The sequence below is a fragment of the Pinus tabuliformis genome, chromosome 1_2 (genome assembly GCF_031772625.1).
Source record: "Pinus tabuliformis cultivar Carrire ecotype Pingquan chromosome 1_2, CPIR1, whole genome shotgun sequence".
Lineage (NCBI taxonomy): Eukaryota > Viridiplantae > Streptophyta > Pinopsida > Pinales > Pinaceae > Pinus > Pinus tabuliformis.
The window spans coordinates 815,060,443-815,075,891 of record NC_142298.1 but is presented as its reverse complement, the minus strand read 5'-3'; the positions used below and the strand labels follow the sequence as shown (position 1 = coordinate 815,075,891).

Below are 15,449 nucleotides of genomic sequence, written 5' to 3'. Positions count from 1 at the left end.
TAATTGTCACAAAATATCATGGTCGATTTCAACACTTGGTCAAACCATGTTATGAGCAGCTTATGAAGCTGCACTACTTCACAACTCGCAAAACTATCTGCAATATACTCGGTCTCTACAGTGCTGAGTGTGACAAATGTTTGCTACCTGTGAAGCTCAAACTAAAGCAACAACTTGATGTGTTCTTTCTATCTTCTAAACTCCCTACTCAACCCCATCAGATGTACTTCAACATTTGAGAGATATCTCAAACCATATCTAACTGTACCATGTCAGTGCCTCGACACATGGAGTGGCTCATGCCTTATTTCAAACATAAATTGATGGCTTCCTTTACTAGATCCATCACTACAACTACTTTCTAATCACCTTGATTGGGTGCTCCCTTTAACACTAAAATAGATCCTACTATGGAAATCCTAGTTGCTCCCTCTGCCACTATTTCCTCTTAGTCACTAAAGAATATATGTTTTCTAACATGGTCCATTCATAGAAAGGCATAGTGCTCTGAGAGACCTCTCATCTCTGGGCATCAATATTGTAGTCCATCATCTAAAGGATCTCAATAGTATGCTTCCCTTGACCAAGGAAGTAATGCATCAAATCTAGATCCTTCATCTTGAATTCTAAGGTCATTTTCTTTTAACATTAAAGCAAGGCTTCTATGGTAATCATGACTGCTCCCTCTATCATGAAAGAAAATATTTCTACCATGGTTTCTTCCTCTGAGTCAGAATAGTCATCAACAAGATTACAGGCTCATCAAAACCCAAGGTACCTGACAACTGGAGTGAATGTCTTGCCATAGTCTTCTCCCTCCTTTTGGGAGAACCTTCTTGCCATGGATTTTTCTTTGTACTACTCTATGTTGTAATCTGCTACACGCTAGATCATGTAGATCCACTTGGAAGTCACCATTGACTTCCCTTAAGTCTTGGAACACTTTCCACACACATCGTTATTTGAAACTTGCTAGCCTAATTGTTTGCTTCCTCTAAACTGGAAGCTCTTCTAGTCATCTAGCATGGTTTTATATTTCATGTTCCATTCCTCCCTCTCGAACACAAATCTCTCTAGTTGAGTTTGTGCTCCACCTTAGGAGAATCCTCTTGTCATAAAATTTGCTTCATTCTTCCTAATGCTTCCATCTGCTACCAAAGGCTTAAAAACTTTCACAATGTACCTATAACCTTCATTAAGAAGTCATTTTAACTAAGGATTGTAGAGAATTTTCAACTCCCTCTTGATCCTTTACTTCTTGGAGGAAGCATTGCAATCTCATCAAGCTAGAAATTATTATCCTTGTCCTCATCATCATGTTTCTTTCATTTCCTTTTGGGCATGAGCTAGGGTTTCTTCTTTCAGCAAAAACGATCAATCCTAGGGTTTTTTCCATAAACCCTAGGGTTTTCTTGTATAATCCATGTAGCTTGTTAGGGTTTACAAAGTATAAAACCTTAGATTTTCATTTTACATCTTCTTATAAGTGCAACCATTTTTTCAATGTGTAGAGTTCTCATTTTCATGTCCATTTCCAAGCATATTGGAGCATTACTAAGAATTGTTTCTTGATATTTTCAAACCAAGCATCCTACATGTTGTTCCTTAAGAAACCAATTTCCTGGCTATAGGGAAATTGTGCTTAAGACATTAATAAATATCACTTACTGTCACTTATTGTTTGTTGTGTTCTCAAATGAAGGACCTAGAAAACTTGGTCTTTAACTCTTAATACATGTATGACCACATCTCAAAATGCCATTTGTTGTTAGATATAAATGATGAATGAAGAAAGTTTGTAGGGGAAGTTAAAGATAATATGTTGATCTTTCACAGAAACTACTATCTGTAACTTAGAGGAATTATGATAATGAGAACTGAATCATAGACAATATGTTGATCTTTCACAGAAACTACTATCTGTAACTTAGAGGAATTATGATAATGAGAACTGAATCATAGACAATATGTTGATCTTTCACAGAAACTATTATCTATAATTTAGAAGGGAAGTGAGGACTTCGAGTATAGGAGCACTCTTTTAAGGAATTTTAACCTTATCTACGTAAGTAAATAAAGACCTATTGCTTCATTACTATACTTGAAAAGAAGAAAACATAGCATGATACATGACAGAGAAGCTTACAAAATTATATGCAAAAACTCATGGAAACCTCTGATTCTTTCATTAATCAACAATAATATCAGGAATACAGTGGCCTAGTCTCTGGGTTCTCCAAAGTTCGAACCCTTAGTAAAATTTTCTCTTTTTATACATTGTGGAACAATTGTTGATTTCTGAAACTGCTCAAATTATCTAACTACTTCTCTAACTATATGAAGTAAAAACTATTACAGAATTTTACAGAGGGTAAAAGACACCTCAAAGAACATGAAATAACAAAATATAACTGGATTTAGAAGGGAATGATAATTATTGGCTTGCTCTGTTGATCCGCTGCCAAATTCCTCTATAAATTCCCTAATGATGCTTAATTCATTTTAGCCGTAATAAAATACATTTAGTTTGTGTAATCCTGGCTTACATGGGCATTCTAATTGGCCAAAATGCCAAGAAACATATCGGATTGTCTTCCTCTTCAGCTTCGGCTCTAACCCTGTTTTTCCACTTTACACAGCGAAATTAACGCGACCTTTGATTAATACGGAACCTAAAAGAGTTAATCCTGCTTCATAAACCTATCAAATCCGCCCATTTAGCACTTCGTTGACTTCCATTGCAATTGCAATCGGCTCAAAAATCACTGTAAAACCTTAACTTATGCAACCTTAGGCTGCATAACTATGGAAATGTTGGACTTTGGCGTAAAACCTTTATATCTGCGCTTTCTATTGTAAACCGTTTATAATGAAAATATATGATAAAACAGGCTTTTTCCACCTTCACACAATTTTCGAGGTATGCTTCCCGTCGATTCATACCCGCCATTGATCTACGCTTTTCAGATCAGACGGTCTATAAAGGTTTCGGGTGGGACATAAGCCCAAAGAATACCCGCCCAAAATGGGTGGTTTCCTCTCTCCACCTAACTGCTACGTGTTTAATGCTGAGTGGAATCGTGTGAGTTCCATAAAAACCATCTACCACTTGTGCTCCACCCGAAAATCTGCCTTATAACTTTAAATCTGCTTTTTCTTCGCTTTGCGGCTTTAACACTAATTTTTCATTTACACAACAAAATCGATGCAAAACACATAAAGCGAAATTGAAAAAGAATTAACCCAATTTAATAAATATATCATGTCCAGAACCCAATTGCTCATCGCAATCGGCGCTTTCCATATATACATATATATATATATATATATATAAAATATGTTGTGCGATACAACGGACCCGCCACAATTATAAAACATAATATATATCGTTTCGGGTCCATCATCGCAAATCGTGATCGGCGGAACCCATATGCATGTATATAAAGGACTTTCGATACAGCGGACCCGCCAAACTTTTAAACATGCTGCATATATTATTTCGGGTCCGCCCACCCATATCGCAATCGGCGGATCCATATACATACATATAACTGCGATGCAGCAGACCCGACATGCTTTATAAAGCATAGTGTATATATTTCAGGTCCAGTGTTAATGTTTAACACTTGTTTCCTTTGTAAAACCCGATATATTTCTTCATTTCCTTTATATTTTGATTTCTGATATACTTGCCTTATCTTTTAACAATGTAAACTTTGAAACGGGAACTGATACTATTACCCGTTTCGTAGAGATAGCAAAAAAGTGACCTGATTTTGAAAAGGGGTGATGCAGAACGAACATGTTTTTTTTAGAGCATAGTTTTTGTCACTTTAATTCTTTTTATGTACATTACATTTTAGAATCATTTTAGAATGGTAGTGATTTTCATGCTGATTTTAAAAAGTGAGTATTCTGCATCACCCCCTTTTTTTAAAAGACCTGTGTTTTGGCTTTAAATTTTCTAATGTATAAAATGTAAATAATTATTTTGTAAATTTCATCATTTTTGAAGTGGCTGTTTTCTTCACATTTTCTTGTTTTTTATTTTAATTTTAACTTTTTTTTAGTGAGGTTTTTATTGTTTTGCATTTTTAAATTAGGAGGTCGATATTTAGAATTTTCGATATTCTACATATTTATACATCCTTAATTAATTTTTCAATCCACATGAAATAATTGTTTCTAAAAAACAATATTTTTTAACAATGTACATAAAAATAACCATTTTTAACATAAATATAACTAAAAAACTACATGTTTTGATAATTTTTTGCTAGAATTGACATGTCAAAATCACAATTTTTATACGATAATTTTAACTAAAAATGGTTAAATAATAGTTTTTTTTATGAATTTCATGTCAAAAAAATAATAATAATCACTTTTTTCTTCAAAAAATAATGATTAACTTAAAAATCAATGCGAAAATCACATATTACAAATATTGAATGTATAACAACCCTAATTGAGTGTTTATTCTTCCCATAAAATGCAAAGTCAAAACATTGCAAAGCTTGATTTACAAGAATAGCTTAAATTTAATCAACAATGTCACGTAATCCAAACTCTTCGTCCTCTAGAGTTTCATCATTGTCTTCTTCCACAATATTTTATGTTTCCTTTTGCTCACTTTCCTCTTTTAATGGGTCTTTGATGTCTGCGAGTCTCCCAATGTATGTCTTTCCAAACATTCCATGTAATGGTGGTTGGGGTTCCTTTGCCTTTTTTGCCACACGTGATTCACTAAAGTCCCCTTTATTCAACCCAATTTCTTGCATTGCATCTGGAAGAAATTGAAGAACATTAATTCTTTGCTGAATGAAATTGCACTGTATTGGATCTTTTTTCAATTGCAATGCAATTTCTTCCTTTTCGAAGGCAACATGCTAGCTTTGCACCTAATTATCAAGCACAAAATAAATAATGAACAAAATTAGTACAATGACATATTAATTAAAAAATAACATATCGAAATTCAGTTCCATATAATAAAACTTACCTGAGTCAGAAAATAAATCCAGAATCCAATCTCCTTCATCTGAACAAATGTCTATAAGATAGTTAATCAATAATTGTGGTTTTTGATAAATGTTAACTATCTCTCCTTTTTATTTTGATTCCGGGAATCAACTAGCCACCGGGCGGGCGGCTGGTGGCTAAGTGATTCCCACCAATCGGGCGGGCAGCTGGTGGCTGGTTCATTCCCGAAATCACCCAGCCACCAGCAAGATGGGGCGCTGGTGGTTGGGTGATTCCGGGAATCAACCAGCGACCAACCGAGCGGGCAGCTGGTGGCTCCGGAATCACCTAGCCACCAACCGCCCACCCGGCTAGTGGCTGGTTGATTCCAGGAGGCTGGTGGCTAGTTGATTCCGGGAATCAACCAGCCACCAGTCGGCCTCCTGGCCAGTGGCTGGTTGATTCACGGAATCAACCAGCCAACAGATGGCCTCCTGGCTGGTGGCTGGTTGATTCCCGGAATCAACCAACCACCAGCTAGGCGGCCAGCTGGTGGCTGGTTGATTCCCGGAATCACCCAACCACCAGCCGAGTGGGTGGCGCGGCTGGTGGCTGGGTGATTCCGAGAATCAACCAGCCACCAGCTGGGCGGCCGGCTAGTGGCTGGTTGATTCCCGGAATCACCCAACCACTAGCCATGCCGGGCAGCCGGCTGGTGGCTGGCCACCCGGAATCAACCAGCCACCAGCTAGCCACCAGCCGCCCGCCCGACTTCACCCAGCCACCAGCTTAGGGGGTGGCTGGTTGATTTTCAGAATCAACCAGCCACCAGTCGGGGGTGGGCTGTTGGTGGCTGGTTAATTCCCGGAATCAACAAGCCACCAGCCCGGGGTGGCCAATGGTGGCTGGTTGATTCCTGGAATTAACCAGCCACTAGTTGGCAGCCCGGCTGGTGGCTGGTTGATTCCGAGAATCAACCAGCCACCATCTGGGCGGTCCGCTGGTGGCTGGTTGATTCTCGGAATCACGCAGCCAGGAATCAACCAGCCACCAGATGACCGCCCGGCTGGTGGCTGCATGATTCCCGCCAGCCAAGCGGCCAACCAGCCACGAGTCGGGCAGCGAGCTAGTGGCGTGTTGATTCCCGGAATCACCCAGCCACTAGTTGGGCGAGCGGTGCGGCTGGTGGCCGGTTGATCCCTGGAATCAACCAGCCACCAGCTGGCCGCCCCACTGGTGGTTGGCTGATTCCAGGAATCAACCAGCCACCAGCCGTCTGCCACACTGCGCGGCTAGAGGTCGGTTGATTCCCGGAATCACCCAGCTACCAGTCGGGCCGGGCCACCGGTTGGTGGCTGGTTGAATTTGGGAATCAACCAGCCACTAGCCCGGCTTAACCCAGCCACTAGCCAGGGGCAGGCTGCTGGTGGCTGGTTGATTCCGAGAATCAACCAGCCACCAATCGGGCGGCCAGCTGGTGGCTGGCTGACAAGGTTAATTTTAGGGGCGAATAATAGCCCAAAGGCGAAATTTAAGGCTTTTTATATTTTAATGGGGCGAATTTTTAATTAAAATAATAAAAAAAAATTATATAATTAGCCCATATTTTATTTAAAAATTAATTTATTTTTTTATTTTAGCCCAGGGCAGATAAACTAACCGAATCGTATTTGATCAAAATAGCCCCATTTTGATATTTGCGGAATCGTATTTGATCAAAATCGCCCCCATTTTGATTTACAGTTTGGATTTTCTGGTCTGGGAGTGGTTTGTGAGGGTCGATTTGGTCCCGGGAGTGGTTTGTGAGGGTCGATTTGGTCATGGGATGTTAGATTTATTTTGAAATGGAGGGCGGAGGGAGGGCGGCTCCCTGTTTTGACGGATTCAGCCCGCTGTTTTGGTGTATATGGCTCCCTGGGTCCCTGTATAAAAATGGTTTTGAAATAGGTTTTTTCATCCTAGTTCACAAATCTAGCAGCAGCAGTTTCGGTGGGATATTCTTGCATTTTCAGGTTTCAATCCGCTTATTCTTCTCTGGTTTCGGTATCCATTGTTTCTTGGATTTGAACGGCTCATGCCACTGCAGCAGCAACAACAACAGTCGGTACTTAACCGAATTGTTGGCTGAGCGCGAGAAATTAGGCCCCTTTATTCTCATGTTCGTGTAAAAGGTATATTAACTCTGTTGATATTCAAGCATGGGATAAGTAGCCGTGATCTGCTTACTCTTTTTATGATTGTCTGTGTCCTCCCTTTTGTTGTGTTGTTGAGCTGGAAATTTATCAGTACTTACCCTAAATATTACAGCATTTGGATGTTTGCAGTCTGCCAGTATCCCAAGATGAATATTGTGATGGAGAAGGCAACTTCCTGCTTCTGATTCCCATGTATTGTTCATGTTGGAAAGATCTAGGCAATGATTGTTGTATTGCTCATATTTTTCATTCAGCTTGATCTCGGTACAATTGTCTCAAATGTCTTTTATGGTGAGAGGGAGCGTTATAGTCATGTTGCCAAGTATGGGCTGGTTCATAGGGTTGAGTGGGGGAATTGGGTGTTTTCTTGCCTGAGTCATGGGTCAGTTAGCACTATTTATATCAAATGTGGCATGAATGCTGTTTGAAACTGGAGATACTGATGACCTCAATGATGTGAAAAATTGGAGATACCGTATGGCCTCAATGGTGTTTGTAATCAAAATCTGGATTGAACACAGTGTCTGTATAGACTGTAGTTCAAGTTTTGTATAGACCTTTTGAAAAGTTTTCGAGGCAAGAAATCTGTTGTATTAATATTGTCTGATTTGTAATAGAGAACTGCTATGCGGTGCTTTGGACTACTTGGGAATGAATTTTTGTCTCAGATGTCGATAGTCTGTACTGTGGTAGACAATAAGATGATTTCTTTTCTCAGGGATTGCAATTGCTTTCCGGAAGATGGGGTATACCTGTTCATGGTACTTCTTTCGACATCAAGTTGATAAACCTTCCCTTAGACTTGAGTTTTGTTTGGTTCTTGTTCGTTGGGTGATGATAAAAAATGTAATATTCATTTGTATTTGTTGATTTTATACTCATGGAACTTGTTTCTTATTGTACTCAGTTCTTTTGATGCAAGAAAGAACAACAGACTAGTTTGAGCTTGAGGTACTTGAAGCGGCAGCAGCTCTCTTCTCAAGCGGTATGTGTTCTAGTTCTCAAGTGTAATATGAGTAAATTTAGAATGTACTGCCGTTTGACAATACTTGTAAGCACTTTGAAGCAAATGTGGCCTGAATGCTATTTGAAACTGGAGATACTGATGACCTCAATGATGTGAAAAATTGGAGATACCGTATGGCCTCAATGGTGTTTGTAATCAAAATCTGGATTGAACACAGTGTCTGTATAGACTGTTGTATAGACTGTAGTCTAATTATGTATAGACTGTTGGTCTTAAGAGCATGTGATCATTGATCAAGCCATCATGACCCATGTCAGCTTTGAAGGGATAAAAGGAAGACGTGTTGAAGCCAATGCTGCCATTGGAGTTTGATTCTTGAATATCATGGAGATTAAGAAGAATTATGTTCCATGCTCAAGGTTAATTACAGTAACGTTTTATGTGCTTACTCTACAAATGAATTTGAACAAGTTTTTCATGGAAACCTTTCGAAAAGAGAAAAAAGACCTTGCATTATAGTTTATTGGTGGATTCCTATATTTTCTTGGTTACCTCCACCATCGTTGCCCGATGAGAGATAATCCTTCTCCCTTCTCCTCTTCATTTGGTTATCCTTTGCCATCATACTAGAATACAATCTCCTCCACAATTGTAGTCTTCATCTCAAGGACTTCACATGACAAATGAGTCTCTCTTTGTGGTTAATTGTACTATACCTTGGGTGCCAACATTCATAATTCTTGTTGTTGAACCAAGCTCTCCAGTTGCAGCAATAAGCTTGACACCTTTGTCTTATTGATTGCATTCTTTGAACAATGTTACTCAAGCCAATCCTTAAACCTTGGATTGATCAACCGATCTCTAAAGAACATTGCATCATGATGTTGTTCATCCCCTCTTCTACAATTTCTCTCTTATAGATGCATTCTTTGATTGTTCAAGGCCTCCTCCTTAATGACATTTGAGGGATAATTTTGCCTCCTTCCTTGTCTTAACATAAACTTGGTTTTGTTATCCATCTTTCACATGGCTGCTAGGATCCATGGTCACTTCTGAAAATTGCTTGCAAGGTTATCTTGGCTTCATTATGCATTGTTTTTTCCTTTTGGAAACTCATCCTTCCTTGAGGATTGTCTAGCATCTACTACCTCAATTTGGATTTCTTGGATCAATTTAGTGCTCTCGTTCTCCTTTTGGACCAGTTGTCCATTCTCCTCACATGCAAAGCATGCATTCACATAAAATTCACCAATTTTAAAAATAAAAGGTTACCTGGCCTCTTCTGATGCCTCCAACATCAAATTTTGTCTTCCTTCCATGCTTTAGGAAGGTACTCCTTCTCTTTCTTCTATTCTTATGACAACTATGAATGATTTTCCCTCTTGAAAATCCTTATCATCTGCATCTATACACATAGCATCAGTATCATAATCACCAAGCTCTTTAGCCCCATATGGTATATATGTTACGAGCACTTCTAGCTAACCTCCCATGAGACTTTCATTTATTGTCTCATCGACATCCTCTTTGTGTAGCTCCCTCTACTGTTATGATGCTTTTTCCACCATATCTTCTATCAACAAATCCATATGTTGATTTGAACTCTTTATGCAGTCCATGAGACTCTCTGATAGTCTCTCTTCAACATCTTCCTCATCATCAAGGACTATTCCCTGCTCTGGTTCAAAATAGTGAACTAATTCAACTTTAGGCTCAACAGGTGCTTCATCTTCCTCCCTAGCTTTCTAGCTTTAGGGGGCTTCCTCTTAAAATCTTTTTTCTGACAAGTAATTTGGCCTTCTTCCTTAGGTCCCATCTCTACCTTTGGTATTCTCTTTCAAGCCTCATTTTGACTATGTTGAATCTCTCCTTCAACTCATAAATCTCCTTTTCAATTTCTTCTTTACTCATGCCATTTTCCTTGGCATGCTTCTCCCTTTTGTTATGGCCTCTCTTTGAATTATGTCCATCAGTAGCCATCTTCTTTCCTCCTTTCTTGTGATCTTTCTCTTGCTCATTGTGAGCTACACTCAAGCCCCTTTAACAATTCTTCTCCATCACTTGTTACCCAATATCTCACCCACTTCACCTCAACCTAGGCTTTTGGTATTCCTCTGGTTCCCTCCTCTGGAACCCACTTGAGCATGCTCTGGTCTTCTATGGCTTCTACACTTTTCTCACCTTTTGAGAACTCCACTTGTTCTCTTCTCTTTGAGGACCTCAGCTAGAAACCTTCTATGTTTTGTTTTGTAGCCTATTTGTCGTAAGTTTCTTGCCATACACTTTAAGAACTTTATTGGTCCTCTGTTACCACTCCTTCTACTATTACCACTGTAAGGATTAACTCCTTGTATACATTTAAAAAAAAATACAAACCAATTACCTACTAGTTCCTTAACCTCTGAGGTCTCAATATCTCAGTTCTTCCTAGCTCTACACTTGGTTGGTACTTCTTTAATATGCTCCAATCCTGTATTCCGTTCTCAATCTCTTTCTCTCCTCACTTTTTTTCTTAGGTTCCTCTTGCCCAAAATTTTCTTGGTTTCTTTGTCTCAACTTTGATGTCTCTTCTTCACGAGCAATCTTATAAATATTTTTGGTTCACTGCAGAAACCTCCTCAATCACTTGTCAATCCCCAAGAGCATCAATATTGCTCTAGTACCACTTAATGCATACCTTTTGGCTACTCTCATATTTCCATCATTCAACGTAGTCCATCTCATTCATTCACCTTCCCATTTTTGGCTCTTCCGGTCCCTTTTTCTAGCAGCCTTAACTGTGGAACCTTACGTTATGACCCACTAGTCAATTGCTCTATTCCTTTGACCTTTGACATAACAAACAATCTTGATTTTCCCAGATTTTCCACAAGTTCTTTCTCACAGTGACTATACTCGCCCCTGTCTTGCGTTCTAAACCTCCGTACTACCTTCAACACAACCACCCTTAATAAATATCTTCGCATAACCCACTTAGTTGTTCTAGGTCACTAGACAGTTCTCAACCTCCTTAGTTGAAGATTTGTTCCCACTGTGCCTTGAAACCTCACAGAATCTGCTTAAAGTGTGTAATAATTCTCCCAGGCCAAACTTGAAGTCAACACACACACCTGTCTCCTGGTATTTGAAAGCACTCAATCTCAATAATAAAGGTGCTTAGGCCTAACTTTACTCATATTACACTTGAGGTACTTGAAGCGGCAGCAGCTCTCTTCTCAAGCGGTATGTGTTCTAGTTCTCAAGTGTAATATGAGTAAATTTAGAATGTACTGCCATTTGACAATACTTGTAAGCACTTTGAAGCAAATGTGGCCTGAATGCTGTTTGAAACTGGAGATACTGATGACCTCAATGATGTGAAAAATTGGAGATACCGTATGGCCTCAATGGTGTTTGTAATCAAAATCTGGATTGAACACAGTGTCTGTATAGACTGTTGTATAGACTGTAGTCTAATTATGTATAGACTGTTGGTCTTAAGAGCATGCGATCATTGATCAAGCCATCATGACCCATGGCAGCTTTGAAGGGATAAAAGGAAGACGTGTTGAAGCCAATGCTGCCATTGGAGTTTGATTCTTGAATATCATGGAGATTAAGAAGAATTATGTTCCATGCTCAAGGTTAATTACAGTAACGTTTTATGTGCTTACTCTACAAATGAATTTGAACAAGTTTTTCATGGAAACCTTTCGAAAAGAGAAAAAAGACCTTGCATTATAGTTTATTGGTGGATTCCTATATTTTCTTGGTTGTTGTTACATGTTGACTATTGGAAGATCTGTTTATATTACTGAGAATCTTTCACCTGAAAATGGAGCAGTAAAGGACATATTAACTGTTATACGCTTTTGATTTTTCTGCCTTTGAGAACCTTGTGAGTTGTATGTCATTGAAGGGTGACTTGGTTTGAATAGTTAGCTTTGGAGAGCAGTTAGAGGAAGAAATAACTCAAACCCAAACTCAACAATGGAATTTTTATCAATGTGTCCATTCCAATAGATTATTATTCTAAATCTGGATGATGTGGCAACAATAATTATATATTTTTTGGAATGTACCTTAGTGAATGATCACCTTTTGTAATATTTTAAGTGCCGCTACATAGAGATGTTATTTCTATGCTTAATTAATTGCATTGATGTGCCATAGAGCAATGCAATGCATCTGGATACTTGAAGTCTTGGAATTGCAGAGCAGCATTTGCTTGATTCCTTGGTAGCTGTTTGAAGATCCTAACCAAACTGATGTTTCTTTCAGAATTGTGGTTCTTTGTCATAGTAGTATAGTACGCTGTTCCTGAGATTACCTTTGGTTCTGTTCTGAGATCTGTAGAGAATTGTTGAGCAAGGGGGAGGATAGCTTCATCTTAATTTTAAAGCATCCCTCTACCCAACGTTAAGCTTGATGAGAAGAATTATCCTATCTTCAAGTGAAGGGTGCTAAACATATAATTGAAGAATTGATTGTTAAGACTTGTGGAGGGTAAGAAGACAAATTGCACTGTTGCTAAAGAATTAGTAAAGCTTTTGGCGCACAATGAAGATGTGCAGTACATTATAAGTTTTACTATTGCAGATCATATTGGTCCTCAAATTAGAAGTTTGATTAGTTCTTGTAAGATTTGGACTAGGATTCTCTAACAGAACAAGGATTCTCTATTCTAGGAAATCACTGTATGCATTTTAAATGATTGGTTGTGTATATCATTGTTTATACGATACGTATTTAGGATGTGCAAGATCAATTTGGAGCAGTTGATGATAGAATTGATCCTAAAGTTCGTAGTGCCACTGTTCCAATGGTTGAAAAAAATGTTTCAGCCATTTGTGACCAGTGTGAATGCCACTGATAAAGTGGCTAACTTTCTTGGTGGAATGTTACTGCAGAAAGAACATTGCTGGAACAGATTCACTTAAAAGAGTGTATACCGAGCACTTACACTGAAATCACTAAGAAGAAAGGGAAGAAGTCTGCATAGAAAAGTTTAAAAGAAACTTCACAAAAAACCCTTGAAAAATGATGTTGTATCAAGCAGGGCCATTATTGCATAGATTGTGTCAAGGCCCATTACCACAGTAAATATATATTATTTAGAACTATGTTGTAATTTTTGTCAGGGTTCATGTTTAGGTTCAACTATCACTGGCTACCCTATTCTGGAAGAGCTTTTGCTCTCCTGAAGACATCTTGATCTAACTCTTCATTCTTTGTTTTCACCTCCATAAAAAATCTCTAGTGGATTCATAAATTTTCCTTTTATTGTGACAGACTATTTTATGTGGTATTGTTGGCATACCTCCTTCAAATGGTGTTATTCCTGAATCTCCAATGCACATGAAAGGCTTAGCTACCCTCAAACATCAGGTACTAATATATTGGAATTATCAATTGCAGCTTCTCAGGGAAAAGACACAATTCAGACATTTTATAGACGAGTAACTTACAAGTACTTTTGTTACAGTTGGTGCTTAGCAAGTTAGTGACAACAATCTGGAAAAGTATGCAGAAAAATTCAACCTTAGGGCAATTATACAGAAACATGCAAGAAGCCTATGAGCAAATGCAGACCCCAATGGTTTATCAGCCTCCACCTGCCTTGGTAATGGTCTTATTTTTGAGTTTGGGTGTTTCATTTTATCTAATTTTCCTCTCCCTTTATTTATTTGTCTTGTCATGTCCCAACCATTTATGCAGGCACTTAAGGAATTGAAAGAGTCCACAATTCAGTTGGCCGCAAGTACTGGGAATATGGATGCCCCAGTTGATGAATCAATTTTTAATGTTGACAAGGACGTGGATGACCTGCTTCTTGTTGAGGTGAAAGAACAGCAATTGAGTAATTTGTTGCAATCTCTGATGGTGGTTGGCTGCCTTGCAGTAATGCCCATCATTAGAAAGATCCCAACTTCTGTGCTTTGGGGTTACTTTGCCTTCATGGCCATAGAGAGTTTGCCAGGAAATCAATTTTGGGAAAGGCTATTGTTTCTTTTCACTGCTCCAAGCCGTAGATACAAGTATGAACTTTATTCAAACTATAATGTGATTGAATTTAATGCTTGTAATATAGTTTTCAAAGCTGATCAATGTTGAACTGATGGTTACAGAGAACTTTAGGAGTATCATGCTACATTTCTTGAAACGGTGCCTTTCAAGACAATTGCCACTTTCACCATTTTCCAGACATGTTATTTGTTGGCATGTTTTGGTATCACATGGGTGCCTATAGATGGTGTTCTCTTCCCACTACTAATCATGTTGTAACTTGTTAGTCCCAGCGAGGCAGTATATCCTTCCCAAGTTTTTCAAAGGAGCACATCTTCAAGAATTGGATGCAACAGAGTATGAAGAAGCCCCTGGAATGCCATGCAATATAACAGTGAGTGCAAGACACATATCAAACAAATTTTAAAAATATTACTCAATTCTATTTCATAAGCCCTGCAACATGAACAATAATAAATTGAACTGTAACATATATTGATTGCAGGAAGCTGGAATTCAGGGGTTCGGACTAGGAAGCATGGGAACAGGTGCAAATGATGGCGAAGTTTTGGATGAGATGATTACATGAAGTCGCGGTGAGGTCAAACACACATATAGTCCACGGATAACTAGCTTGAGTGATTGCACACCAATTCATGGATCCGAGTCTGCATTAAGTCCCCAAGTTGCAGAAGCTAAACAAATATATAGCCCCCGTATAAGTGAGATCAGACAGACACATAGCCCTCACAGAGGGGAAAAGCATTCGGGCATTCCCCTGGTTAGTCAAGGAAAAAATATGAGTCCAAGTGCATTTGGTTTGAGGCCACATAAACCAACTTCCAATTAGGTGTTTGGAGTATAAATCCTCGGCTAGTAATCTTTCCCTTGAGTGAGCATATCTTATGTTTAATAGTACATATTTTGTTGGCTTATCATTATTTAATCATTGTGCCATAAATCACTCGGTTGTATTTGGTGTGTCTTCACAAAGAACCTCTGTCCATCTCAGAGGACAGGGTAGACCATATAGTGCGTGTAAAAAAATGTAATGGAAGTCAAGCTTGAAGTATTTCTGTTTTCTTGAAGCATGAAATCTATTATGTCAGTCTTGTGGTTTTGTAGACCCCGTGGTATTAAAGGGTCCTGTGAGTGGTTTGAGCTTCATAGAAAGTCATCCTTATTCTACCAGTTGGATCATAACCACAAAGTTTGCAGCCTTTAATGTTTCATTGAAATAAAAAATGTGGAAATTAAACTTGACAAATGAAAAGGAAATGGTAAGGCTTACAATATTATAACTTCTGTAAATGTTTTCCCTTGGTTAGTTTTTAAAGGTA

The 15,449-nt window shown here is 38.6% G+C and overlaps 1 protein-coding gene across 2 annotated transcripts; it reads left to right on the top strand.

Moving 5' to 3' along the window:
- The first annotated feature begins 8,053 nt into the window (after nt 1–8,053).
- LOC149208400 (putative boron transporter 2) lies at nt 8,054–14,459 on the top strand. 2 transcript variants are annotated; one of them, XM_089394064.1, is made up of 5 exons: nt 8,054–8,142; nt 13,396–13,491; nt 13,589–13,726; nt 13,822–14,141; nt 14,232–14,459. In XM_089394064.1, exons 2-5 carry the CDS (start codon nt 13,456–13,458, stop codon nt 14,239–14,241), a joined length of 504 nt encoding a protein of 167 aa, XP_089250190.1. In that variant the 5' UTR covers nt 8,054–8,142; nt 13,396–13,455; the 3' UTR covers nt 14,242–14,459. The 2 variants fall into 2 exon arrangements, with proteins under 2 accessions (XP_089250190.1, XP_089250189.1); XM_089394063.1 differs by having other exon boundaries at nt 13,822–14,459.
- The last annotated feature ends 990 nt before the right edge of the window (nt 14,460–15,449 follow it).